The sequence below is a fragment of the Oncorhynchus mykiss genome, chromosome 3 (assembly GCF_057628025.1).
Source record: "Oncorhynchus mykiss isolate SJ-2025 chromosome 3, ASM5762802v1, whole genome shotgun sequence".
NCBI lineage: Eukaryota > Metazoa > Chordata > Actinopteri > Salmoniformes > Salmonidae > Oncorhynchus > Oncorhynchus mykiss.
The window spans coordinates 61,117,283-61,145,028 of record NC_143024.1 but is presented as its reverse complement, the minus strand read 5'-3'; the positions used below and the strand labels follow the sequence as shown (position 1 = coordinate 61,145,028).

Genomic DNA, 27,746 nt, shown 5'->3' with positions numbered 1-27,746 from the left:
TGCTGTTGCTAGCTAATTTGTCCTGGGATATAAACATTGAGTTGTTATATTACCTGAAATGCACAAGGACCTCTACTCCAACAATTCGGCCAACCGAATCGTTTCTAGTCATCTCTCCTCCTTCCAGGCTTTTTCATTTTCTAACTTATATGGTGATCCATCTAAACTTTAATTCTATTACCAGACAACCGCAACAAAGTTCGTCTTTCAATCACCCACGTGGGTATAACCAATGAGGAGATGGCATGTGGGTACCTGCTTCTATAAACCAATGAGGAGATGACTTTCAGCGCGATCTGCGTCAGAAATAGGAACGACTTCTATTTTAGCCCTTGGCGTCGCAGACGCTCGTTGGCTCGCGCTAGCAGTGTGGGTGCAATAATTGAATAACATGGATTTCTAAATTTATTTTGCGACGCTCGCGCACGCGACGTGTCTGGTCTGGTCAGCATGTTAGTCAACGTGACTCTGCCAATATTTCTTATCAGAAATTAGTATTACCTGTATTTAAGTTGTTTATTTCTATTGGATGAGAACTTAAGCTTATTGATGCGGAAGCATATATGGAGAGAGAATTGAGTTATGTTTACCTTGTTACAACGTGTCGTTTACTGATCCAATGGAAGTTATTCAGCTACTTTAATAGTATAACAAGTTTATTGCTCTGAAGGTCGAGTAGCCGGTTAAGTAATGATAACGGCAATGGTGAATGTTGCTGCTGGCATGGCTGATTTTCAACTGTAGACTATGAGTCCTGTGTTATTGCTTTTTCAAAAATCGAAACTTCAGAGACAAGCAACCGATTACCCTATGCAGTAATGATTGTATTGTATTGTAGCCAATGCAGAGTCGTTGCGTCCTATGTCATTTTCATACTCTCATTGCATTACCAGATTCATAAGGGTTTGGCTTTGATGACTCCAACTGTATGTTTTAGGTCATCTTCAAAAGTGTCATGCTGTTATCCCAGAATCAAAGGCTACAGTAGCCAAGCGCCTGCGCTGCTAGTCAACGTGACGTCACACCCAGCATGGCGGTCAAGGTGACTCTGCCAATATTTCCTATCAGAAATGAATATTACCTGTATTTAAGTTGTTTATTTATTTTGGATGAGGACTTAAGCTTATTGATGCGGAAGCATATATTATTTACTTTTTTTAAACGAACAGAATGGTCCTCTTTCAGCATCTTTCCGTGGGCACTTCGGCCTTGGAGAGCGAATTGAGTAATGTTTACGTTGTTACAGATTTTCGTTTACTGATTTAATGGAAGTTGTTCAGCTACTTTAATAGTATAACAAGTTTATTGCTGTGAAGGTCGAGTAGCCGGTTCAGTAATGATAATGGAAAAGGTGACTTGCTGCTGGCAGGGCAGATATTCAACTGTATACTACGAGTTCTGTGTTATTGCTTTTTCAAACATCGAAACTTCAGAGACAAGCAACCGATTACTCTCTGCAGTAATGATTGTATTACATTGTAGCCAATGCAGAGTCGTTGCGTCCTATGTCATTCTCAAACTCTCATTGCATTACCAGATTCATCAGGGCTTAGCTTTGATGACTCCAACTGTATGTTTTAGGTAGAAACAACCGCAAGAGGCGATTCCAATGCACTAAGGACTATATTTCTGAAGGTAAGACTGTCATTCACAAGTGGATCTTTAATCCAATATTGCTATGGCACTAAAAACACAATTATTTATATTATTTTAGTCTGAATGCAGCAGTTCAACTCGTATTATTATCTACCTTGCTTTCATTTACATATCTACCTTAGATACCTTGTACTGTACCTCTGCAGATTGATCTGGTACTCCTTGTATATAGTTTAATTCTTGTATATTTGATTTCATTCCTCTTTTGTTACAATTTAATTTGTATTATTATTATTTTTAACTCTGCGTTTTGGTGAAGGGCTCATGAGCAAGCATTTCACAGTACATTTTACACCAGTTGTATTTGGTGCGTGGAACAAATCGAATTTTGATTTGAAAACAGCATGTAACTTTACATTGGTTGTCGTCAATGGTATAAGGTTATAACCTTGATTGTATGGCAAAGCTACAGTTAAACAAATATGATATTGATATTGCCAGCAGGCCAGCAGTCTCTCTCTCTCTCACACACACAGACACACACACAGTTACACACACACACAGAGAGATACACTGAGTGTGTTGCGTCTACTGTCGAATACTACAAGGAAAGGTCACACAAATGCTTGTACTAATTCTGAATCGCCTTCACGGAGGAATTTGTCCTTCCCTGACTTCTTTTAGGCTGTGACATTGGCTAGGATTTTCAGATGTCTGGGTGAATCAGTTGTTTTTGCTAATAATTTGGACCATGCATTCTTCTGCTTTACAAAGTCACACACAGTACCAAGTTGAAGGGTGTAAGGCCATTGATTGGAGGAAAATATGCCTCTAGCAACAGATAGCGCCAAGGAGGGACTTATTATTTTGACCTTGTACTATTTTAGGATCTTCTTCTTTCTTCACACAACACTGCACTGATTTATCTTGAACGCACACCAAGTTATATTAGGCATAGCTGTTCTAATACACACATGCAATAATTAGGCATAAACATATAGTTAATTAATGGATGAATGGGCCATTTTGTCCAACCTGCCTAATCTTATCAAGAAGCACTTGAGGCTTACTGTGATGTTGAGTTGATGCCAAATTATGTAGTGAAGAAATGGGTTAATAAATTGCTTGGAATTAATACTTTCACTTAAAATATTAACGAAAGAGTGTGCAGTGAGATGTGGTCTGAAATGCATTCTTTGTGAAGGTCTCTCTTGCTCGCTCTCTCCCGGTCTCTCTCTCACTCTCTCCTTGGCTGTACACCCAGAGCCTGGCCTTTATGTTGCCAGTTCATGCAGTGCTCCAGCTTGTAACCCAACCCTGACTCTGAAACTGACCTTTTGTTTCTTTAAGCCTAGATGAGAGGTAGCAACACCAGTGCATGGGTTGCATGTTTTGCAGCATAGCAGAAACAAAACAATGCTGTTCCTTTTTTCTTTCTAAGTAGTGCACATGGATTGATTGAGAAATATATTTTTCAGATGACTTAGCAGTCCCTTGCATTGCCACAGCTAAAGCCCTAATGTCACATATCATTATATACACTGCTATAGTACTTATCTGTTACATTATACTTAAACATCCCATATTGTATATTAAATATAGTATACTGCACTGCACTTATCTGCATACATGATTGTGACAATTAACATGATAGTGGTTTGGGAAGCTTTGTTGCCTTGATGGTTTCCTACACTATACTACAGCTCGTGCTGGCTTATTGTGGGTTAAACCACAAATCTCCCAGATGTTTCTGTATAAGGTATTATAAAGCTTGAAAGTGTTTTGAAAGCACATTTGAAGTCTGTTTACTCACTGCAACAACTCAAAGAAATTAATAGAATACGATGAATTGCAAAAACAAGATTGTTTTGAACTATGATATTTTTGCCTAGCTTTGATGCGATGTCTGAAAAGTACATGATGGGATTAATATAAATCACACTAAGCATAACTACGGAGACAAAATGCATTGCTTTGACAGACACTGCATCAGGTTGTCTGAACAAATCATTTATTGTCATAAGTTTGAAAAAAATGTCTGATAGCTGTTGGGGGAACAGTGATGCAATACAAAGACGGGCTGTTTTGGGAAAGGGACTTCAAGGAGGGAGTTTTGAACGAGTATAAGTTTGTATATTGAGTTTCTGAGCATGTATATTTAACACTAACCTGTATTTATTTGTCTCCCCTTCAGTATGCCAGTGTGGTTGAGAATGGGGTGCGTTACATGTCCCCCAGGGACTTTGTGCAGAACTTCCTGGGTCTGCACAACCAGCCCGACCATAACCGCAAGACTGTGCAGCTGATTGCTGGAGTAGCCGACACCAGCAAGGATGGGTAAGTCTGATTTTTTTTGTGAGGAAAAAAAAGGATCATAACATATTTCGATGACAGTTCCACTACCTACATGGATCCCAACGTAACCCATGTTGATACACACAATGGGGTTCACAATGTTACATGTATTGGCGTCGTGAAGAGAAATCCGTAGCAAGGAGAAGTTAGGTTAATGATTGGTCACAAGGTTGTTCACAGATTGCCTGAATAGCCATCTTTATCAGTTGTTTAACACCCATGCTTGTTTGATTGAATATCCACCTGATAAGATAAGCGGACATATTATGTGCATAATGCCGAAGACTCGAGAAAGCATCTTGTTGAAATAGCACTAAACAGCACATTCCTATCCACATTATACTGTAGACTGTAGAGCATGTTATAAATATGGGCAAAATAAAATGTTATACTTGAACTTTACTTGAACGTTCATGTAAATGAATCTGGTAGGCTGCAGTTATTGGTGTGCTCAAGTGAAAATTTGAGTTGCTGATGTTCTTTGGGCTTTGTAGGGACATGTCCTTTTTTTCAGATAGTACTCTTTCTTTCTTGTCCAAACAGACTGATCTCTTTCCAGGAGTTTCTGGCCTTTGAATCGATTCTGTGTGTCCCGGATGCCCTTTTCATAGTTGCCTTTCAGTTGTTTGACAAGACTGGCACAGGGGACATCTCATTTGGTATGTACATGGGGATGCCCGGTGACCTGGTGTCTGCTTCATGTCATAACCATGTCATAGGTAATGGGGACAGCATCATTAGAGCTTTTATCTTAGGGCAATGACCACACACTTTCCCATTGTGCAAGATCTCTATGCAAGAAGTGGATAACACAAGATTACTATATCTTATTTATAACCTAGGACCTTAGGTAAAAAAAAAAGTGCTACATAGCTGTTTCAGTGTAGAAAATTAATGTAGGTCTCATGTTACTCCTAGTGCTCAATGTGTATTCCGTTTGTGCACTAGTGTGTCTCTCTATACTGGACTTCTGGAGATTGCAGAGTAGTATAGGGTCTGTCAGTCAGCTGCTTCTATTCTAGAGGTCTCTTCTAAGATAAGAATTGTCTCAGCTCTGAGCGAGCTGTGGGTAATACCACATCATAACAAGTCCCATCTGACAGGGGGAGAGAAGAATCCAGTGTGTCACAAAAACAGGGAAAAAAGAGCTGTCGCAATGCTCATTGTGCACACATTGTGCAGCGCGGGCCCCCATGAAGGCGATAGAAAATGGAAGGCAGTGCTCAGAATGACCTAGATCTGCTTAGAACTCACACAATATGAAGGCACTGGGATTGTCAGCTAGGCCATATTCCTTCTCTGTGCATATCAGGTTCCCAGGAATTAGATAGGGCCATACAGTGGGGTCTGAAATTATTGGCACCATTAATAAAGATAAGCATAAAATAAATAATTAAAATACTGAGCTATATTGGATGCTCAAGAAATTGTGGAAATTCTATTATTTTATACTATTACAATTGCTGAGAGAAAGTGGATCTTCCAGCAAGGCAATAACCGCAAGCACACATCAAAATCCACAAAGAAATGGTTAATTGACCACAAAATCAACCTTTCGCAATGGCCATCTCGGTCTCCGGACATGAAACCCATTGAAAACCTGTGGTTGGAATTGAAGAGGGCATTCCATAAGCACAGATGAAGGACATCAATGATCTGTAAGAATTCTGTATGGAGGAATGGTCTAACATCCCTCCTAATGTGCTCTCCAACTCATAAAACATTTTAGAAAATATATTGAAAGTTATTTAAAACAGGGGTGTCAATACTTTTGACCCCTACCTTTTTGAGAGAAAAAAATACATACTTTTGAAACAAAATCTATTATTCAGAATATAATAAAATTATGTAATTTCACATATGTTTTGGCATACAATATACAGTAGCTCACTTTTCATTGAATTGATAAGGTCATTTTTGCATATCTTTAACAAGGGTGTCAGTCATTTCAAACCCCACTGTATATTGTATGGTTGTTTTGTTTTTTCAATCTCTTGATGTAACTCATCCATCTCTCATTTGGCAGCCAATGTGCGAGACATCTTCAGCCAGACCACAGTGCACCACCACATCCCCTTCAATTGGGACTGTGAGTTTATCAGGCTCCACTTTGGCAGTGACAGAAAGAAGAACCTCAGCTATCTGGAGTTCACCCAGTTTCTGCAGGTACAGTATACAGTAGACATTACTAGACACCTTATGAACCGTACAAATACAGTGCATTCGGGAAAGTATTCAGACCCCTTCCCCTTTTCTACATGTTGTTACATTACAGCCTTATTCTAAAATGGATTAAATAAATTTTCCCTCATCAATCTACACACAATACCCCATAATGACAAAGCGAAAACAGGTTTTTAGACATTTTTGCAAATGTATGTAAAAATAAAAACAGATACCTTAGTTAGTATTCAGCATTCAGACCCTTTGCTATGAGACTCGAAATTGAGCTCAGGTGCAGATGTGTCACTACAGACCCTGGTTTGATTCCAGGCTGTATCACAACCGGCCGTGATTGGGAGTCCCATAGGGCGGCGCACAATTGGCCCAGAGTCAACCGGGCTAGGGTTTGGCAGGTGTAGGCCAACATTGTAAATAAGAATTTGTTCTTAACTGACTTGCCTAGTTAATAAATAACATAAAATAAATAGATTGGCCAGATGGAAGCCACTCCTCAGTAAAAGGCACATGACAGCCCGCTTGGAGTTTGCCAAAAGGGACCTAAAGAACTCTCAGACCATGAGAAACAAGATTCTCTTGTCTGATGAAACTAAGATTGAACTCTTTGGCCTGAATGCCAAGCGTCACTTCTGGAGGAAACCTGGCACCATCCCTACGGTGAAGCATGGTGGTGGCAGCATCATGCTCTGGGGGTGTTTTTCAGAGGCAGAGACTTGGAGACTAGTCAGGATCGAGGGAAAAATTAACGGAGCAAAGTACAGAGAGATCCTTGATGAAAATCTGCTTCAGAGCACTCAGGACCTCAGACTAGGGTGAAGGTTCAACTTCCAACAGGACAACGACCCTAATCACATAGCCAAGACAACGCAGGAGTGGCTTTGGGACAAGTCTCTGAATGTCCTTGAGTGGCCCAGCCAGAGTCCGGACTTAAACCAGATCGAACATCTCTGGAGAGACCTGAAAATACAGTGCCCTGCAAAAGTATTCGGCCCCCGTGAACTTTGCGACCTTTTGCCACATTTCAGGCTTCAAACATAAAGATATAAAACTGTATTTTTTTGTGAAGAATCAACAACAAGTGGGACACAATCATGAAGTGGAACGACATTTATTGGATATTTCAAACTTTTTTAACAAATCAAAAACTGAAAAATTGGGCGTGCAAAATTATTCAGCCCCCTTAAGTTAGTAAAGTTCAAGGGGGCCGAATACTTTCGCAAGGCACTGTAGCTGTGCAGCGACGCTCCCCGTCCAACCTGACAGAGCTTGAAAGGATCTGCAGAGAAGAATGGGAGAAACTCCCCAAATATAGGTATGCCAAGCTCGTAGCGTCATACCCAAGAAGACTCAAGACTGTAATCACTGCCAAAGGTGCTTCAATAAAGTACTGAGTAAAGGGTCTGAATACTTATGTAAATGTAATATTTCTGGTTTTTAATTTGTAATAAATTTGCAAAAATTTAGAAAACCTGTTTTTGCTTTGTCGTTATGGGGTACTGTGTGTAGATTGATCAGGGGAAAAAACTATTTAATCAATTTTAGAATTAGACTGTAGCATAACAAAATGTGGAAACAGTCAAAGGGTCTTTATAATTTACATAAATGTTTTTTTTATCACTTGCATGCGGGAAGTTATTTTTCTATCATGGTTTAGATCAGGGCTGTCCAATGTCGGTCCTGGAGTGCCGAAACACTTCTGGTTTTAATCCTCTCTTTCTATTAAGGGACTTATTCAGACCTGGGACACCAGGTGAGTGCAATTAACTACCAGGTAGAATCAAAAAACAGAAGTGTTTCGAGCCCTCCAGGACCGGAATTGAACATCTCTGGTTTAGATAGACATGGGCCGATTATAATAGCATAACAAATACACAATTATGTAATGTATTAAAGCTGTAACACATATGTAATCACAGAAACAGCGAGGGCCATAAAGCCAGTAGTATGGCTGTGGACGTAGCTTGTTTGGAATGATGGGGTTTGTGGGTTTATATGCAGCTGGGTGGTCTGGGACTTGGAAGGGCTTGGCTGTAGTTCCACTACTCTACTGTGTGTAAACCCTCATAGCAGTTTGCGGTGGATCATGATTGACTAAGGGTTCCCACTAGCGCGTCAAGGATTCTTGTGTGCGACCCTTTTCATTCAAAACAACATTTGCTTTAGCTGTTATTTCACTGCTGATGTTTTGCAATATTGTTTCCTGCTAATAGATTATTGAATGCGATTCAGCTAAATCTAACATAGTCATAAACAAAACTGCTGAAAGTTTATGTCCTGCCACCTTGTGGAGGTTCCATAGTTCTCAGAATTGTCTAACCGGAATAAAAAATAACATCACTATTTGTAGCATATGTGCTGCAACAGCCCTCAATAGTGCAGCAGCCTAGTACAGTACCTGGATTTGGGTACCAAAGTATTCCCCAACTCTTACTAGATGTGGAATAAAAGTATACAGTATAAAATGTTACCATTGTCATGATGGGCTGTACTCTGCTATGGCCTGATGAGTTATGGAGATGAGGGGGATCTGCTGGTAGTATGTGATCAGCTTTGACAGCAGTGCTGACCCTGGGTCAGTGGTACCCCTGCTTCTCCTCTGATTGCATGGCTGTCCTATTGAATCATCCCTGTGCTCCTCCGGACACACCTGCCTGCTCTCCTGCACAGACTTGAGATCAGACTTCAGGGGGACATGGTTTTCATCAAGACTCCTGAGAGACAGCTGTGATTACAAGAGCCAGGGTCTAACACTATCTCATCTGATGCTTCCACATGTGCCAAGCAGTGTCCGACATCATCCAACACCATGTTTTTCCCCCCCAATGTTCAATTTCATCCCTGGTAATTTGACTTGTCTTTTGTCACAAGAGCCTGCTCTTTCTATCTTTCCTTTCATTGTAGGAGCTGCAGTTGGAGCATGCCCGCCAGGCCTTTGCCCAGAAGGATAAGAGCAAGAGCGGTACCATCTCTGCCATGGACTTCAGCGACATCATGGCCACCATCCGCCACCACATGCTCACCCCCTTTGTGGAGGAGAACCTGGTCTCAGTGAGTTAGAGACAGCTATGGTCTCCCAGTTTCAACATGAGATGATTGTACAATGAGACCTCAGTGTATGTTCCTCTCCCCTTTAGGCCGCTGGAGGCAGCACCTCCCACATGGTGAGCTTCTCCTACTTCAATGCCTTCAACGCCCTCCTTAACAACATGGAGCTGATCCGCAAGGTCTACAGCACACTAGCCGGACCATACAAGGATACCCTCGTCACCAAAGGTAGCCTAGTCCTGCTCAAGTGAGGAAATGTGATTTCAAACATGAACTGAGGCTGTACAGTACCGTCATGGGAGTTTCACCTCTCTTGGCAGAATGGTGTCAGGAAACACAAGAACATGTTACCCTAGCTCTAAGTAAATAAGGTAAATGTACACTGTAATATTCTGTTTTATTAGTTTAGTCTATTCCCTTAGATCTGTGGAATGAATAGTTGACCTGTTCTGATGGTGATAGTTACCTGTATTATAGGAGTTTACCCTTTCACCTTTAGACTGTACTGCTGATGTGGTTGGTTATCCTTGCAGCAGGCCTACCCACCCACTGTATCTCGAAATATTTAGTCTTAATAAGTGACCCCCCGTCTGTTTTTTCTTACATAACATGCCTCCCTCTGCTCCGTATTGTACCACAGAGGAGTTTGTTAGTGCTGCCAACAAGTTTGGTCAGATCAATCCAATGGAAATTGACATCCTGTACCAGCTCTCTGGCCTTTACGCTCATTCTGGGTAAGGTTCAAACTCTCTCCAGTCTCAGTGACACATCACCGCTGCGTTGTGCTTTTTACTCACAACCATACAACGTGGCATTTGCGCTGCCAAGTATTGAATTACTGTCCTCCACATGAATTCAAAATATCTAACACATTAATCAGAAAAAGCTATTTTCAATAAATCTGTGAATGGAATAAAAAAAGTTGTATAGCTATATTTATTAGAAGTACATTCTAAGTTATTACCTATTCAGTTTAGCAATAGTGGCTCTACTGGTTGATGTACGAAATAAATCTAAGCATGCGGACTTTATGATGCCAGCAGGGAATGTCTCACTGGCATTAAGAGAGCTTCATTTACTGCTTGAGTTGTGGGCATGTATCCAGCTTTGTTTGTCTGTTGTGTATACAAACTCATATTAAACCAGCAACAACCTCAAGTTATATGGCCATAAAATGTCTGTGGAAAATCGTGCATCAACACCGTGTGAGGGATGCTATGCTGTATTTGCTACTCCTGGCGTAACATTGTGATTCTCCCCTGCTGTTCTGAAGAAAGCTCAACTTGGCGGACATCGAGAGGATAGCACCGTTGGAGGAAGGCGCACTCCCATACCACCTGGCTGAGATCCAAAGACAGGTACCCTGCCTGAATGACTGTCCACATGGCGCTTACCTGCTGCCTTTTATTTGCTGCATCCCTTCTGTTCCCCCACCATGCTTTCTCATTAAAGAGCAACAAAAGGGAGTGTTCAATGATGGAATTAGCAGAGTGCTGATGTTTTCTCTTTCTTTGTAAATGTGCATTACACCACCTAGGATAAAAGCCCCCCCCCCCCCCCCCCAATTACAGGTACAAAAGACGAATGGATTGTTGCGATGTTCCCTTTTTCTAAAAGCCTGTCCCATTTTATTCAGTGTAGACATATACATCAGACGCAATCATACACCTGAGAATCTAATAGGATGCTTTTATCAGGGTGGCTTTCCATGAGTCCGCTGGTGTATGAAGCCTCTGGCTAGGTCTGTTTAGAGTAGGAGGCTAGGAGCATGGTGAGTGTGCTGGCGAGAGGTGGCTCTGGGAGGGAGGAGGAGGAAATAGTTCCTGTCTTTCCAGACGACACAGCTCTGTAAATCGGACTGTGGTCAGGCCCAGGTCCACTCAATGTTCCGGGACTTTTGCTCGGAGGTCTGGAATGTGATTTTGGGAAAAGGGAAAGACACGAACATGTTGGTGTTCTCAGGTCCGCCATTTGTGGAAGTAGGGTAATTGCTTAAACCTTTTGATCAAGGCCTCGATCTCATTAGCATGCTGCCTTCAGTGAAAGCAGCTGGGTAGGAGGAAGGGCCTGGTCTGGGAGATGTTGCTCACTGCCCCAAGGAGGGCAGACACACTCCAACTGTTACTCAGCCAATGTAATAATTCATGTGGATGCTTATCTCTACATGGGAAAGGCTTGTGGGACTAATCTGTTACACGGCACCACAGAGAAAACAAAGGGGCTCCACTTTCAAGATCATGAACCAAACCAGAGATGGAGACCGATAATGCAAAATCATGCTTAGATTATTTTTATTTTTTTAAGGAAAACCCTTAGCTTCCAGCCTCTGCCTAGCTCCATCGTAATCAATGGATAGCCCTGGAGAGTTCTCCTACACAGTCATTTACTGTATCCGTAGCCAGAGTGTCTATGTCGGTGACATACAATACTGGCTTATGAATAAGACTTATACCACGACGAGATGTCTACATTCCATAGCTTTCCTCCTCTGTTGAGTGGTCCATAACGTTTTTCTTTCCACAATGTATCTGGTTCACTACAGTTTAATAGAAGTAGATTCTTTCCTGGTGTTCTGATCCCCCGTCTTTCTCCACATCGGTGTCTTTTCTCCCTCCACAGCAAGCTCATGGGGATCCTCATCGGTCCGTCTTGCTCCAGGCTGCAGAGTCTGCTTACAGGTTCGGTCTGGGCGCACTCGCTGGAGGTGAGTGACATGTCTGCGACGGAGACCTGGGCCCACTGAGGGGTAACCCAAGCCGGTCAGACTGGCGCACTGAGGCCATGGGGCCGGTCTGCCCATTGTGCTGCTGTGCCACTGGTGGCTCCAGGCTGTCTTTGGAGCCGGAGCTTTGGAATGACACAAATCTTCCGGAACCGCACTGGAATCTCTGTCTAATTACACTGGGAGGAACTAATATAACAGCCATTGAGATGTTTGTGCGTGAAACCAACATGCAACATTCTAAGAACCTACTGTCTCAGTGGGTCTTTGATCTAGCAGCTCAGGAGGGTGATCAGTTCTGAATGATCAATGGACAGTTGAGGGTCAGAAGTCTTGTGAAGCATTGTGAAGTCGGCGGCTCTCCATGGCGATAATGAGACCTTTCTCACCCTCTCTTGCTGACGAAGGGTGAGAGAGCTCTCTGCATGCTTGAGAGCCCGAGTCATTACAGGGCCTTTGATGTCAGAGACAAGACATGACAAGCCGCTGTTGCTAAGAGCTGCATTTAGGGCAACCTGCTGCATGGCTGCCTCCTCAGACAGTAGACACCCTCTACACTACGGCTCTCCTGCAGACTCCTAAATAGTCACTACTCTGTCTGGGCCTAATGACTGTTTTTAACTTCTTTATATGCCCACATCTCACTATTTATCACTGAAGCAAAACACTAAAACACCAATCTTTAAATATACCCCACCTAAAAACGATCGGCTAAATAGTTAAAATAACGATAAAGATATTTGCTGTGTCTGAATATATGACAATCATAGGATATTATCACCAACAAGAGTATGTTGATGGTGTGAATGAGGTATGTTGATGGTGTGAATGCAGTTTGTTGATGGTGTGTTGATTGACATGTGTGATTTGCAGCCACGGGTGCGACAGCTGTATACCCCATTGACCTGGTGAAGACCCGTATGCAGAACCAGCGCTCCACCAGCTCCTTCGTAGGAGAGCTCATGTACAAGAATAGCTTTGACTGTGCCAAGAAAGTGCTCCGATATGAGGGATTCTTTGGATTCTACAGAGGTATAAACTAAAGCCTGGTGAATGCGTTTCTATTATGTAATGCTAGATACTGTCATCTGGTCCGGAGGCAAATGGTGGCAAAACACATTTTTGTGCCAGTATCATCATCAACATGTTTTGCATAATGACAGAATCATTTGACTGTTCTAAATTGACCAAGTCTATGGAAGGTCACAGTCATTACTTAGCTAGCTGAAAACATCCCAGAGGTAAAAGAACTCCTGTAGTAGTGTCAGATCTATTTTTTTCCAGTGTGGTGATAACGCTGCTGAAGGCTTGTGATATATATATATATATATATATATATATATATATATATATATATAAAACACTGTCACAGTGAGGGCTATCAGATGAAGGAAGTCAAGACTGCCATCTACTGCTGCCTCTGCCACTGCAGCTCTTTGTTTATCCTCTCTGCTTGGCTCTCCCCCCTCCCTCTTTATCTTTCCACGCTGATGAGAGGGGTGATTGACTGAGAGACAGACACGGTTGGCTGTTTTCTGGCTGCATACCACAAGCAGTCACTCAGCAGCTCCTTCTGAAGTTTATCTGGCTCGCTGAAGGACGGACGGTGAAACAGTATGGTGGTTATCAGCGCTATAGCACTGCCCCCCTCCCCCCACCACCACCACCAGGGCCACACAGCTCTCTCTGTTCCACACCAGACTGGGATCAGGCCACAACATTGTTGAGCCCATACAACTGCCAGTTTCATATTTGAGCTTTTTGTCCATTTCAATGGGAGCCATTGTCGTTTGGTTCATCAGATGTAGCAGCCGTATCTGTAAATATTTATGGGTTTATTTTATCCGGACAAGAATCATGCCGATTTCATTGTTGTAACTGGCAATGGAAGTATTCATTTCCAGTCAGAGTGTCTTCCTCTGTCAGGTCATCTAAATGGTCTCCATGAATACTGTTTTTCAGGTCTCGTACCACAGCTTATCGGTGTTGCCCCAGAGAAAGCTATCAAACTCACGGCAAGTCATTACAAACCCACAGAGTGCCTTCATGTTTATTGCACAATAAGGAAAGGTTGTACCATTTGTATGTTAAATATGAATACAGTCTCACAGAAAATACAATGTCTTCCAAAATCTAAGGCGTGACTAGATGCACTCATTGTCATTCTCTTTGAGCATTTCTTTCTCTAAAGGTATGCGTTGTGCTTGCCTCATTCTCTTTTCTCACAGATGAATGACTTTGTAAGAGACAAATTCACCACAGAGGATAACACCATTCCCTTGTTTGCAGAAGTCCTGGCTGGTGCCACTGTAAGTATTGGTGTGAGGATGTCTTCGTAGACAGTCTCTCTACAGAGTGAGGGCTGAAAAGGCGTGTGCTTCATGCAAAGCAAAAGAAAGCGTTGGCAGCTGCTACATTGACTCGTTTAAATCTAATTGATCTCGATGTGGGGGAACTGAAACAAGATTTTTGTTGAAACTAAAACATGATTTAAGATTTTCTCTTTCAGTTTATGAACATTTGGCATCTCATGGGTGTAAATTGTGGATTCCAGATATTGAGCTTAAAGGGGGACATTTTTTGTGGTTTTCCAACCCCTTCAACTTTAAGGTTTAGCTTAATTATTTCTGACTGATCTGGATCTACAATTATAAGCTTTTCATCTTCAATTTGAATTACGGACATTGAATTATTGTATATGAATTTAAGCTCTAATTCAAGTTTCCTGCCGGTGTATTGACATCCTAAATAAGTGGCGGAGCTTGATAAAAAGGTGCTCTTGGGTCTCTGAACTCTCTAATTGGGCACAATTTGAGAAATTATGTCTGTGAATGGACTATTTTTTACCTCAGCGTGGTAATTTGGCACGCTGTAACGTTTGGTGAGTGCATTGGTGGATTAAAGCGTGTAATTCCATCACCCTACCTCTGCTAAATGAGTCTAAGTGAAACGAAACAGACAGGGCAGGGAAGAGAGCCTGCAGGTTGCCTACGGAGGGCAGGGTCTACAGGGTTGTGACCCCTGTCAGCCTGTAATTGGAGGAAGAAGGCCTGGAGGGCCCTGGATGGAGCTGGCTTTACCTCACTGTGATTGAGTTTGACAGGACTGCACATACCTGAGGCCTGATCTGCCATAGGCACCACAGTTCCATACACCATACATGTACAACAACAAGCATAGTCCCAGGCGGTATTAGATAGAATGCCCGCCTGTAGGGAAAACAACCTGTTTTAGGTTACCCCATTGGTTCACAGCAAAAACTTGACCCTTTTCAAATGCAATTTTCTTGTCGGCTTGTTTTAAGTCAATTACAAAACTACATCTAAGAAAAGTACGTGTCTAAAACGTACATTTCAACATTGCCTGCTCCAGAGGGTTCTCACTACTTAGAAAAACGTAATATTGTAGGGCTTCAGGACGGTGCTAGCAGCCACGTGAGTGACAGTGCTAGCTAGCTACCGACTGTAACTTAAGCTAGCCAAGAACAACAACTTTAAAAAAAAATAACTATTCAGCTACAAGTAGTGAGTGGAGTTACAAATTGACGGTATTAAACAAGTTAAATGTCTTATCTGTGATTAAATGTTTTCCACACATACTGTAGCTACGTGTAACCTACTTGGACACCGGGTACCCACATATCCCACTCTCCCATGCCGAATAGCCTGAAGCCACAGGGCTCTTCTTGCAGGTTCTATTTCCCTACGTGGGAGCATTGCGATTCATAAGTGAGGATTTTTGACCCGGTTACATGTACATTGAACAACACAGCAGCTTTTCTGCATTATTTTTTAAATGTTATTTGTATAACAAGAAACGAAGTAGACTTTTACAATGGGGGGTGAATTGGAAATAATTGGGTTTTCCCCAATGTATGGGTGTGGTCGAGGGAAATTCCTTTTTATGACGTGAATATCCACTCGGGAGTATAGCATGCCATATAGAACTTTAGATTACGGTAACCTAGTTCTGGTGAAGGACTCCACCCAGCAATATTATCGTATATAATATACTATGTATATTTTTTTTATGCTACATTTTTCCCATAGTATCAATTTCTTGCACATTAGATGAACGTGGTCTTCATGTAAAGTGGTTTCACATTGTAGAAGGCAAATGTTTTACTAGTTTGTGGAGATGGACTGTAATGTTATCCCTCCTGACTGTGAATAAGTGGAAAAGATAAAGGAGATAGGGACAGAGGGATGAATGCATAAATCTTCAGAGTAGCGGATCTTCCCCTTCCACTTTGAAAATGACTAAATGTGCCTGAGCTTTTTTTAGGACAGCGCTCGGATGTTTACAGATAGGACCCCTGCCCTCTATGTCACCAGCAGGCATCCAGGGGCCTGATTCGATTTGGGGAGGGTGATAAATGTGCTAGAGTCAGAGTGGCTGCACCCTGGGGCGTCCCTGCCAGGGCCCTGAGCAGAGCAGTGTGATTCAACGCTCTCCCCTGGGAGTGGGGTGAATTGGGGAAGTGTGCGGGGCAAGGCTGGGCTGGGCCACTCACCCCTCCACAGGAGGTGCCCGGGGGAGAGGGAAGGGGCAGAGGGCTGTTGCCGGGGTCAGGGCCTTCCAGCCATAAGCAAGGCTTCTCCTCGCACCCTGCCTGTTCCTCCCTGACCCCACTGTTTCCTCCCTCAATGCCTGCTTGTTTCTCCTGCTCTCATCAAGGCCACTTTCTGACAGCTTGACATCAGCACTTGAAAAGAGTGTCTTTTGTGTTTGAGTTTACCAAGCTAATTTGAAAATGCTTATTGGGGTGAAATGCTTAGACATTATCATCCTCACCACAGGCTGACCCCTGAGATGTTGCAAAACCTATTAACCCCTTCCTAATCATGGGACACAAGTAAAAACAAAACATGTATGATTGTCTTGATTTACTTACTGTAAGTAATTACATTTGTTTTTCATTATAATTAGAGATTTTGTTTGTGCGACAAAGTACTACAGAAAGAAAGACAAAAAAATTGTGTATACAATTGGTTCTGCAGATTGAAACCTACAATTTTATCACGCTTCAGTTACGGATGCACTGTGACAGGGACCATTTATTTATTCTCACCCTCAACCTGAGTTGTGTTCTGCAGGCTGGAGGATCCCAGGTGATCTTCACCAACCCTCTGGAGATAGTCAAGATCCGTCTCCAGGTGGCCGGAGAGATCACCACGGCCCGCAGGGTCGGTGCCCTGACCGTGGTCAGGGACCTGGGCCTCTTTGGCCTCTACAAAGTGGGTAAACCCCTCTACATCAGCAGCTTCACTTGCCACATCACCTCTTAAAACCTCTGCTATAGCCTAAGTTAACAACCCCTGCATGATGTCACCCGCAAGGTGACGTAGGTTATGTGGTAGTTTATGTTGTAGTTTAACAGTTTATGTTGCAGTGGTGTTGAACAATAAATACTGTATGACTGTGTATCAATGCTGATATTACATAAGACACTTTTGCAATATGAGAGTTCTGATGAGCAGGCGAAGTCTGCAGTAGGATGACTAGCTAGATTCCCTACCGATTGTTACAATCATATTATTTCTTTCCAAAACAGTGTTTAACATGCAGAGAGACCACAGCTGCCAACAACCAACAGTAAATTATGCTTAGCTACTGCTCCTTTCCAAGTTCTAGTCGGTTTACTTACATCTCAAGTAATGTGTTCATGGTTCATATTTTAATGAGTAGCAGACAATGTGGAGCTTGTTAAAAGTGACTGACTTCCTCCCTGTGGATGGGCCCAGTAGACCATGGGTCCATGTTAATGTAGTCTCTGTGTGTGTGTGTCTGAGAGACTGTGTGCTGGGCTGGGAGGGAGTTCTCTGGGGGCCCCGGGGGAACCATGGGGGGAGCAGCGCTGCCTGAGGGCCTTCTGGCTCCTGCTGTGATCAACCGCACCGCCAGGTTCCTCTGTGGGTTGGCTGAGGCTCACAGCCTGCCAACAATAATCCACTGGAGCTCCCAGGCCAGATGATCCCAAAGCCACAGCGGCCGCCTCAACCACTGCCCTACCTTCTCCACCATCAGGGTCAATCATATTTTGGAAGATATTCAGTACATTAGAATATTCAGTACATTAGAATATTCAGTACAGTAGTCCAAATCTGGACTAATGAGACCAGATGTCTACACCACTTAACTCATTTGTATTTGATGATTCCAAATAAACCTGTGCAATATTCTATACAGTATTTCTAGTATAGAATATATTTTTTAAAGCACTCGGTAAGCATTATCCTAAGCAAATATCTTACAGAAATTCAGGCAGGTCCAAATGCATTTTACATTTCATGTACTGTACATTTCATGTGTAACTGTGTTGTTGTATGTGTCGAACTGCTTTGCTTTATCTTGGCCAGGTCACAGTTGCAAATGAGAACTTGTTCTAAAACTAGCCTACCTGGTTAAATAAAGGTGAAATAAATAAAAGAAAACTGTGAAAATGCGATATTTTTGCAGGTGTAGTCATTTTGGGTTATATAAAATAAATACTTTTGTGTTTGTGTGTCCTAGGGAGCGAAAGCCTGCTTTCTGCGTGACATCCCGTTCTCTGCCATCTACTTCCCTGTGTACGCCCACACCAAGGCTGAGTTTGCAGACGAACAGGGCAGAATTGGACCTCTGCAGCTGCTCACTGCTGGTGCCATAGCAGGTAGCTAGCACTAACAACCATTGCTGCAAACCTCACCATCTCAACCTATAGACATAGTATAGTATACTAGAGGCCTGAATAAATGCTTCAATCAATTGAATGTTTATCATATATATTCTATATATGATAAAAAAAAATATGTACAGTAAACGACTGGACATTCTATTCCTTTTCTATTTTAAACCTGGCATTGTACTACTCTGCTTGCCATCAGTGGTGATACTATTCCTGCATAGTGAGAATGACTCATTATGTGGGTTGTGCAACACCTCTTAAGGTATACCTGCTGCCTCCCTGGTGACCCCTGCTGATGTCATCAAGACCAGGCTCCAGGTGGCGGCCCGCGCAGGCCAGACCACATACAACGGAGTCATAGACTGCTTCAGGAAGATCATTGCTGAGGAGGGCTTCAGGGCCCTGTGGAAAGGAGCAGGAGGTAAGCACACACATGCGTGCGCTCCACAAATGAGCAGTTTCATGACCGGGAAATGAGGCACTCCTTGGCTCCCATAATTGCTCTCTTGAAGACATCAGAGAAAATGTGAAATCCCACATTGTAATTTCAAAGTCTCTCCCACCAGCCCGTGTCTGCAGGTCCTCGCCACAGTTTGGTGTAACCTTGGTGACTTATGAACTCTTGCAGAGATGGTTCTACATTGACTTTGGAGGACAGTGAGTATTTCTGTTTGGTTCACCCAGTGGCAATTTTAGTATGTAAATCTTGGTAGGGCAAACAAAACAAAAAAAATGGGGGATGCATGCCAGCAAAGCCACTACACAACACTAAACAATACATTAATTGCACTATAACCGTGACAAATGGTGCCCACAAACTTTTAAGGCCTACATAAATCTGTCCCAACAGCAGAGCTTTCTTTTCAGCACCATGGAGTGAATCCTTACTACCGCTACACCTGGCTATCAGCAGACACTTTTCTGGCAGTGAAACAGTTCATTCAGCCTCATTTACTGCCTATTTAAAAAACATAGCTGATACGGCTGACTTGCTTAAACAAATGTGGTTTCTACTGACAATTTAGATGTACATACTATGGCATAAGGGAACGACGAGCGCATAAGAGGCAATCCGTAATTTTGATTAAGACATTAATGAGCGAGCATGGACGGACATAGTCAATATAACTATTTGTTCAGCACTTTCAGATTTCAGAACAAGTCAGAACCGTAGGATAAAAAAGGGGCCATATAAGCAGACAATGAAAGCTCTTACAATATTAAATTATTACATTTCTCTAAAACAGGCTACATGTGCACCACGAAGTAAGAACGGTAGGCTAAGTTATGAATGGGAAAGGGACATACACAACATACACTTAGTATTACTTTCTTAGCTACAGTATACATATCTCCATGGCATATTACATAATTTATGCAGCAGAATACAAGACATTTTTGGACTCACCGTTCTGCTGTGCTCACTTGAACAGGAAGGTGGCGCATCCGTTTTTCTTGTGGACAAATTTTGTCATGAAAAAGTCTGCCATTCTCTGGATTTATGGTGCTTTCAAGACAACTGGGAACTCAGAAAAAAAGTTCCCGACTTGGAATTCCGAGTTGGATGGCTGTTCAAAACTTATTTTCCTAGTCAGAGAGCTCCCATTTGTATTGAACTCAATGAAGTCTGAGAGTTCCAAGTTTCCAGTTGTTTTGAACGCGGCAGAAGTCATGCTGGATTGACAGCATGGCCAATGTATTCAACCTTTTCCGGCCCATGGTGTTGCGTGTGGATGTTTATCCTTTTAAGCTTGGAAAAGAGACCCTTAAACCCAGACTTGGACAACATACCCTCTCTCCCGAATAGCAGGGGAAGCAAAATAGGGATTTATCTTCAATACTTGCAGTTAGCCACTGAGTCCTTCCAAACCACTCATTGTTGAATTTGCGATTTCCAATTTGTTGTGTAATGTCCAATGGCCGATGAGCACCGATACGCTTGATCTATAATTTTTCTTCATCTGACAAGGATTGAAAAGGATTTGCCAGTAGATTTGACGTAATGACTGCTTGTCTAGCTTGCTAGCTAAGATTTAGAAAGTTTTATGTTGATATGAGTCCAATCAAAGATACGGTAGATATGTGATTTGACAGAATTGTATCTGTGGCCAATGACCTTGAGTGTTCTTGGATGGGTGCATCTAATGTAAATCTATGGCAACACCCAAGGGGGCTTGAAATGTCTAGCTCCCATGAGTGACAGAACACTGAGCCAATCACGGCGCAACCCCTACGCTGTATTTTCCGCTGGCTGCCCCTCCACCACAGAAAGCACTAAGCTAGGCTGAAACACCTGCATTTTGTAGCTGCCTTACTCAAGAAAGCAAAAAAAGAGACCATGTTTCTATTGCGGCTTTAACTATTAAAAAAAAGTTTGCAAACTGATATGGGACACGTATTAATGCCAAAATAACATGTAAAACAGGCAACAACTTTTTTTCGAGCTGACCAGGTGGCAGAGCCCCACCTGCCCTGGATTACAGGTTGCCACTGGGTTCACCCTTAGTGAACTGAAGTATTGTCTGTATGTTAATTATCCTTCCTAAATCTTTTGCCCCCAGTCGCCCCACCGGCTCTGAGCCAACTCCTAAGTCGAGGATCTCAGACCTTCCCCCTATAAGTGCTGACCACGTAGGAGGCTACCGTCTAGCTGCTGCCACATTCGCTGGCGTGGAGAACAAGTTTGGTCTACACCTACCCAAGTTCAAGTCTTCTGGAGCGGTGTCTGTTAGCTAAGCCCCAGCCCCGACCAAAGAGGAGCCTACAGCCTCATAGGCTGTCTGTCTCCCCCTCCGCACTTAACTGCTAAATGGCTGCATGCTCCTTGAGTCTTGTGTCCTAAAATATCTGTCCCTTCATTCCTCTGAAATGGTAAAGAAAATGGTCTCCTTCATTCATAGGCATTTGAAATACTTACTTTGAATGCTGCATGAATAGTGCTTCCTTGGTTAGTCTTTGTATAGCTTGCACAATGTTACTGTACATTTTTTATTTCTGTGGAGAGGCATTTTTCATTGAAAAATTCCTCAAAGCGAGGCTGGTGAGAATGTCATCTCGTCAATCACATTTCAGAGACTTGAAAGGATGTACAGATGTTTTCGAAAGTATTTATTTTGAAATCATGACCAGGGTTTTGGAAAATCATTTAAATGTATCTATTGTATTTTGTTGAAATAAATCAAAATGGCTTAATTTTAATTGTGAAAAAAGTACATTGAGATTCGTGGAAGACATTCTCTGTAATATCTAGGTCACAAAAAGTTACACTTTTGCTTAGACGCGCCATAAAGTATGGATACTGAATTCATACTACACATTAAGCAATTTTCCAATACAGCATAATATCTTCAGGTAGTTCTCCCTCAAACTTCTAAAGATTCTGGTTCTGATATCTTAAGTGTCAAATTTAGTTTAAGAGCAATAGTCAAGTTGAAGGTTACAATTGTCCATATATTACAAAAACAAGTGGAGATCTTGTGCATCTAGGTTAAAGGAACATAGAAAAACACTGGCTGATGTATGATGAGACCACTACATTCCTGTGTGTAGTGATGGGTCTACTGCAGTTGAAGTGGACACGGGCATCGAAGCACAGATGGTGAACAGCAATCATGAGGACAGCAAACACATGCTCAAGGTGGTGTAACCACAAACAAGTTGAGTGGCCTGTGAAACTGAAGCTAAACCCACAACACTACCGTATGGATTCAGACATGGTACCTTTAAGGCATTCTGGTTTTTGAGTCGTTGAAAAAGAGTTCAACTGATTTGTATTGCAGAGTAAGAAGATGGCTTTGTTTCTTGTAGTGTCTGAGGTTGATAGATAGCCCTGTTAGTTATCCCATTGGAGACTGGTGTACTTAAACCAGCCGAAGTAGAAGGCTATCCCAGTTAAGTAGCTATGTGTATTAAATCTGACTACAATGTTTCCAAAGAAAAGATGTCCACACGCCTGAACACTGTCGCAAATCGCGTCTTTTCCTCCAATCAAAACAAGGCTGACAATATGAAGCCTTTTGCTGGTCCCTAGACTGGAGTTTCCATGACGATCAGGCAGAGAGGCGCTGAGCGGCCAGCTCCTCTGCGTCGTCCCGGTTCTCGTTGATCTCCGCCAGGGTTCGGACGAAACGGGTCCACTCGTCGTTGCGTGGAACGGCGATTTGCTGGCGGGAGAGGAAGACAAAGCATTGATATGGGTGAAAATACTAACACATTGTTGAAACTGGGACACTTCCAGAGGGCATGGGATCACAGGCAATCTTCTAATTGTCACAAGAGACTTGACCTGTCAGTGGCAGAGATCAGGGTGGGGGGGGGGGAAAGAGCTGCTCTCTGTATCTGCAGCTCAATACTCAGTGACATGACTGACACACACTCAGACAGACCCTCTGGAGCAGTCTCCATCCAGATAGCTGGCCTCCTGACAAGACAATGGCTTAATTGTTGTCCGGAGAAATGGAGCATGAAGTATTACCAGAGTGCCTTCACCTCCACTTGAGATATAGGAGGAAAATAGGGAATAACCCCATTGAACATTTTAGATTTAGATCTCAATTCTTGCTGAAATGTCAATGTAAAACCCCCTTCCCAAACAAAAAAATTGAAAAACGGCCTCACTGTCAACTGCGTTTATTTTCAGAAAACTTAACATGTGTAAATATTTGTATGAACATGACATAAACTGAAGAAGTTCCACAGACATGTGACTAACAAACGGAATAATGTGTCCCTGAACAAAGGGGGGGTCAAAATCAAAAGTAACAGTATCTGGTGTAAGTACTGCAGTGCATTTTCTCCTCATGGACTGCACCAGATTTGCCAGTTCTTGCTGTGAGATGTTACCCCACTCTTCCACCAAGGCACCTGCAAGAGTTTGGACATTTCTGGAGGGAATGGTCCTAGCCCCCACCCTCTGATCCAACAGGTCCCAGACATGCTCAATGGGATTAAGATCCAGGCTCTTCGCTGGCCATGGCAGAACACTGACATTCCCGTCTTGCAGGAAATCACACACAGAACGATCAGTATGGCTGGTGGCATTGTCATGCTGGAGGGTCATGTCAGGATGAGCCTGCATGAAGGGTACCACATGAGGGAGGAGGATGTCTTCCCTGTAACACACAGCGTTGAGATTGCCTGCAATGACAACAAGCTCAGTCCGATGATACTGTGACACACCACCCCAGACCATGATGGACCCTCCCACTCCAGAGTACAGGCCTCGGTGTAACGCCCATTCCTTCGACGATAAACCCAAATCTGACCATCACCCCGGGTGAAACAAAACCGCGACTCGTCAGTGAAGAGCACTTTTTGCCAGTCCTGTCTGGTCCAGTGACGGTGGGTTTGTGCCCATAGGCGACATTGTTGCCAGTGATGTCTTGTAGGCCTTACAACAGGCCTACAAGCCCTCAGTCCAGCCTCTCTTAGCCTATTGCGGACAGTCTGAGCACTGATGGAGGGATTGTGCGTTCCTGGTATAACTCGGGCAGTTGTTGTTGCCATCCTGTACCTGTCCTGCAGGTGTGATGTTTGAATGTATCGATCCTGTGAAGGTGTTGTTACACGTGGTCTGCCACTGCGAGGGCTGTCTGCCCCGTCTCCCTGTAGCGCTGTCTTAGGCATCTCAGAGTACTGACATTGCAATTTATTGCCCTGGCCACATTCTCATGCCTCCTTGCAGCATACCTAAGGCACGTTCACACAGATGAGCAGGGACCCTGGGCATCTTTCTTTTTGTGTTTTTCGGAGTCAGTAGAAAGGCCTCTTTAGTGTCCTACGTTTTCAAAACTGTGATCTTCATTGCCTACCGTCTGTAAGCTGTTGTGTCCTAACGACCGTTCCACAGGTGCATGTTCATTAATCGTTTATGGTTCATTGAACAAGCATGGGAAACAGCCTTTACAATGAAGATCTGAAGTTATTTGGATTTTACAAATTATCTTTGAAAGACAGGGTCCTGAAAAAGGTTATTTTGTTTGCAGAGTTTATGAAGAATGCCATGCATTTTATTGGCACAGTAAAGGCTCTTAACCCACTCACCTCTCCAACATCATAGACCAGAATCTGTCCATCAGAGTCTCCCACGGCAATCTCTTTGCCGGAATGGGCCCATCGCACGCGGTTCAGGGCTGGGTTCCCCTCCACTGTGGTACTGGCTGTAGGAACCTGCAAAAGAAACATCTCATCTGTCACTGCCAATACTGATGACTGACTGGATTTCTGTTACACTATGGGCCAGTTTCCCAGACACAGATTAAGCCTAGTCCTGGACTAAACGGCACTATCAATGGAGAATCTGCCAGGACCAGGCTTAATCCGGGAAACCGCCCGTATAGATGCTGCAAAACCTGTGGTAAAGGGGGCATGCGCCAGGTACCTCAGTGTCGTTGTTGAGGTTCCACAGGTCAAGATGGCCCACTCCATCCACACACGCAAACAGCGCCGGGTGAGTGGGAGACCACATGACGTCGTAGACGTAATCCGAGTTGTCCTCGAACGAGTACAGCGGCTTGTTGTTCTGAAAGAGAGAAACGTAGGTGGCACCTGAAAACATAGACCCACTGAACTGACCATGCCAAATACAATTATCTGGATCAATGCAATAAAATGTAAAAAAAAAAAAAGATGCAGCATTGTGGGCTTAAACGGGTCCAAATTCAACCACATATTTTGCTTCATAAATGGCAACCTATTCCCTATAGTGCACTACTTATAGGGCTCTGGTCATAAGTAGTGCACTATGTTGGGAATACGGTGCCATTTGGGACGCACAATAGTAACAGCAGGCTTTCTAATGGAGACGGTACAGTACCTTAGTGCTCCACAGCTTGACGGTCCAGTCGAAGGAGGAGGTGACAAACAGGTGGGAGAAGTCGACGGGCCCGGTCGCTGTGTGACAGTCTATCCCTGTGATAGGCCCGTGGTGGCCCTCAAACATCTCACTGATCCCTGCTTTACTGTGGCCCAGACATACAGCAGATAAGAAAGCAATAATTAGCAAACACCACGTTCCACTTCTTAAAGAACCCCTCGATGAATACATTAACCAATAAGAGTCTGAGCCAGGGGGAGGGGTTTACTCATTTTATTTGGCCTTAGTACTATTAGCCCATACAAACACATTGAACAGCTAGTGCCCCCCTGAAATAATAATCACAAGGAAGTTCTGAAGTGTCTGTCCTATATCTGAGAGATAAGAAAGATAAGGAAACATTGTATTATTTATTTTTTTACATGCATTTCACCCCTTATTTTTGTCATGTGTCTAAGCCCTGTCTAAACCGGGGGAGTTCTACTATGTATATATGGAATTGTTTTAAGAAGATAATTTAGCTATTTAATTTATAATTTTAAGACCCCTTGAAGTATCAAAAATAAATATTTGGCCTTAGTACTATTAGCCCATTCAAAACAAATGTACACACCATGTGCTTCAGCACTCGCATATTAGTGTGTAACCCAAACTGTTGGGACGCTGCAGACAGAAGTTGGCAGATCAGCTGTACCGACTTCAGACGAGTCCCAAGACGCTTGTGGGGGTCATAGAGCAAAACGAAGACCACCATTGTGTTCCTGAAAGTCTCATTTTCAATAGGAGGGGCCATAATAGTTTGTCGGCCAAACCGTTCGTACACTACAGATTGTGAGAAGACCGATTTTCAGGATGTGTCATGGTCTGACAAACAAAAAAAACTATCTTTCTAGCTTAAAGACAGACAGACTTATGGGGATTTTTACAATTATGTTAATTAGATTTCCACAGGGGAGCGGGCATCAAAATTTGGTGTTTAACATATATACTTAGTGTATAAAACATTATGAACACCTGCTCTTTCCATTACATATACTGACCAGGTGAAAGCTATGATCCCTTATTTATATATATATATATATATATATATACCACGAAATTGGGGAGCAAAAAAAGGGGTCAAATTAAATATATATATATATATATATATATATATATATATATATATATATATATATATATATATATATATATATATTTATTTAATTTGACCCCTTTTTTTGCTCCCCAATTTCGTGGTATCCAATTGTTTAGTAGCTACTATCTTGTCTCATCGCTACAACTCCCGTATGGGCTCGGGAGAGACGAAGGTTGAAAGTCATGCATCCTCCGATACACAACCCAACCAAGCTTCACTGCTTCTTAACACAGCGCCATCCAACCCGGAAGCCAGCCGCACCAATGTGTCGGAGGAAACACCGTGCACCTGGCAACCTTGATTAGCACGCACTGCACCCGGCCCGCCACAGGAGTCGCTGGTGTGCGATGAGACAAGGATTTCCCTACCGGCCAAAACCTCCCTAACCCGGACGACGCTAGGCCAATTGTGCGTCGCCCCACGGACCACCCGGTCGCGACCGGTTACGACAGAGCCTGGGCGCGAACCCAGAGTCACACAGCTGGCGCTGCAGTACAGCGCCCTTAACCACAGCGCCACCCGGGAGTCCCCAGCTATGATCCCTTATTGATGTTACTTGTTAAATCCAATTCAATCAGTGTAGATGAAGAGATTCAAGGTTAAAGCATTTTAAAGCCTTGAGGCAATTGAGACATGGATTGTGTACGTGTGCCATTCAGAGGGTGAATGTGCAAGAACGGGGTGCCTTTGAAAGGGGTATGGTAGTAGGTGCCAGGTGCACCGGTTGGTGCCAAGAACTGCAACGCTGCTGGGTTTCCCACACAAAAGTTTCCCGCATGTATCAAGAATGGTCCACCACCCAAATAACATTTAGCCAACTTGACACAACTGTGGGAAGCATTGGAGTCAACATGGGCCAGCATCTCTGTGGAACGCTTTTTACACCTTTTAGAGTCCATGCCCTTACGAATTGAGGCTGTTCTGGGGGCAACTTAATATATTAGAAGGTGTTCTTAATGTTTTGTACACCTAGTGTATACTGTGATATCATTACCAACTAAATATACTGTACATTAAATATGCCAGTATATATAATGAACAAAAATATAAACACAACATGTAAAGTGCTAGTCCCATATTTCATGAGATTAAATAAAAGATCCCAGAAATCTTCCATATGCACGAAAAGCTTATTTCTCTCAAATGTTGTTCACAAATCTGTTTACATCTCTGTTAGTGAGCATGTTATCAAGATAATCCATCCACCTGACAGGTGTGGCATATCAAG

At 43.0% G+C, this 27,746-nt stretch overlaps 2 protein-coding genes across 11 annotated transcripts in view; one reads left to right on the top strand and one right to left on the bottom strand.

The window, feature by feature from the left end:
• The first annotated feature begins 410 nt into the window (after positions 1–410).
• On the top strand, positions 411–22,505 carry LOC110520101 (electrogenic aspartate/glutamate antiporter SLC25A12, mitochondrial). 7 transcript variants are annotated; one of them, XM_090229757.1, is made up of 18 exons: positions 411–1,042; positions 1,582–1,635; positions 3,791–3,933; positions 4,495–4,610; positions 5,978–6,117; positions 9,034–9,180; positions 9,267–9,405; positions 9,818–9,911; positions 10,451–10,535; positions 11,797–11,881; positions 12,773–12,931; positions 13,862–13,914; positions 14,128–14,208; positions 16,996–17,136; positions 18,413–18,551; positions 18,829–18,987; positions 19,133–19,223; positions 21,128–22,505. In XM_090229757.1, exons 1-18 carry the CDS (start codon positions 1,031–1,033, stop codon positions 21,300–21,302), a joined length of 2,013 nt encoding a protein of 670 aa, XP_090085883.1. In that variant the 5' UTR covers positions 411–1,030; the 3' UTR covers positions 21,303–22,505. The 7 variants fall into 7 exon arrangements, 5 of the variants coding, with proteins under 5 accessions (XP_090085883.1, XP_090085884.1, XP_021452826.2 ...); XM_021597151.3 differs by having other exon boundaries at positions 1,007–1,351; XR_016494746.1 differs by lacking the exon at positions 11,797–11,881 and having other exon boundaries at positions 413–1,042; positions 21,128–21,859.
• Positions 21,660–27,746, bottom strand: part of dync1i2a (dynein, cytoplasmic 1, intermediate chain 2a) — a 21,666-nt gene continuing 15,579 nt past the window's right edge. For all 4 annotated transcript variants that reach the window (XM_036974414.2, XM_090229760.1, XM_036974413.2 and 1 more), the window contains 4 exons: positions 25,381–25,525; positions 24,946–25,086; positions 24,609–24,734; positions 21,660–22,729 (listed from right to left, as the gene is read on the bottom strand). In XM_036974414.2, coding sequence (XP_036830309.1) covers positions 22,616–22,729; positions 24,609–24,734; positions 24,946–25,086; positions 25,381–25,525 — 526 coding nt within the window. In that variant the 3' untranslated portion in view covers positions 21,660–22,615. The remainder of the gene's footprint in view (positions 22,730–24,608; positions 24,735–24,945; positions 25,087–25,380; positions 25,526–27,746) is intronic.

Bases quoted from the DNA above. Each gene is read 5' to 3' on its own strand.
- LOC110520101 (XM_021597151.3), top strand. The intron at 11,882-12,772 runs GTGAGTGACATG...TGTGATTTGCAG, and splicing joins TCTGGGCGCACTCGCTGGAG to CCACGGGTGCGACAGCTGTA. The intron at 13,915-14,127 runs GCAAGTCATTAC...CTTTTCTCACAG, and splicing joins AGAAAGCTATCAAACTCACG to ATGAATGACTTTGTAAGAGA.